This window comes from Antrostomus carolinensis, unplaced genomic scaffold, assembly GCF_000700745.2.
Source record: "Antrostomus carolinensis isolate BGI_N321 unplaced genomic scaffold, ASM70074v2 scaffold39187, whole genome shotgun sequence".
In the NCBI taxonomy this organism is placed as follows: Eukaryota; Metazoa; Chordata; class Aves; order Caprimulgiformes; family Caprimulgidae; genus Antrostomus; species Antrostomus carolinensis.
The window spans coordinates 1453-2622 of NW_010328737.1; the positions used below are offsets into that span (position 1 = coordinate 1453).

The 1170-nt window shown below is 60.7% G+C and overlaps 1 protein-coding gene across 1 annotated transcript in view; it reads left to right on the top strand.

Annotated features, from left to right (window-relative positions):
• Window positions 1-126: 126 nt before the first annotated feature.
• SYNC (syncoilin, intermediate filament protein) overlaps window positions 127-1170 on the top strand; it is a 3806-nt gene continuing 2762 nt past the window's right edge. Inside the window, 3 exon segments of the mRNA XM_029086050.1 lie at window positions 127-397; window positions 514-1168; window position 1170. The exon segment at window position 1170 is cut by the window's right edge and continues 84 nt beyond it. Coding sequence (XP_028941883.1) covers window positions 127-397; window positions 514-1168; window position 1170 — 927 coding nt within the window.

The following is a 1170-nucleotide window of genomic DNA, read 5'->3' on the forward strand; positions in this document are numbered from 1 at the left end:
CCATTAGACCCCACTCCAGTGGGTGTGGGGGTGACACCCCTGCAAGGGGACAGCCCTGACACCTGCCAGGAGCTGCAGGCAGAGGACAGGGATGCATCCCTGGAGCTAAACATATCAGGCACCCAGATGGATGAGGATGCAGCCAGAGCCAAGATCCCGCTGGATGGGGACGTGGCAGGAATCCCGCTGGACGTGGATGCAGATGGAGTAGAGATCCCACTGGATGTGGATGGGGCAGGAATCCCACTGGATGTGGATGAGGCAGAAATCCCACTGGATGTGGATGCAGATGGAGTAGAGATCCCACTGGATGTGGATGGGGCAGGAATCCCACTGGATGTGGATGAGGCAGAAATCCCACTGGATGTGGATGCAGATGGGGGAGAGAAACCCCTGGGTGGGGGTGGGGAAAAAAAAAAGATGGGGCAGGGATCCCAGCCAACGTGGACACAGATGGGGCAGGGATCCCACTGGACATGGAAGCAGAGGGGGCAGGCAGCCCTTTGGATGCAGATGGTGCGGAGCATCGGTGCCTCACCCTTGAAGAGCTGGGAGATTATTTCCAAGAGTGCATCGAAGCCGTCGAGCAGCTGGAGAAGGAAAGAGACAGCCTGATTGCAGAGCTGGGCCAGCTCCGGGAGCCGGCGCTGCAGGAGATCCGTCATGCCCACGAGGAGATCCAGGCAGCTTGCCGGCTGCTGGCCAAGGTGGAGCTGGAGAGGGACAACCTGAAGGATGAGATCCGGCAGATCAAGCAGAAGCTGTTCAAGGTGACAAAGGAATGTGTGGCTTGCCAGTACCAGCTGGAGAGCCGGCGGCACGACCTCTCCCAGCACGCTGCTTACCAGGGAGAGCTGGAGACCCAGGCTGGGCAGCTCTCCGACGAGCTGACCCGGCTGAAGGAGACCTGTGAGAAGGAGAAGGAGGTTTTGAGGCAACGGCTGGAAACTCCACCATGTCGGCAGGACAACCTGTACCTGCAGGAGAGCCGGCGGCTCTCCATGGAGTTCGAGAGCTTTGTGGCGGAGAGCCGGCGAGGTCTGGAGGAGCATTACGAGCCCCAGCTGCTGCGGCTGCTGGAGAGACGTGAGGCTGGAGCCAAGGCGCTGCAGGAGATGCAGGGGGAGATCCAGGGGATGAAGGAAGCCCTGCGGCCCTTGCAGGGGGAGG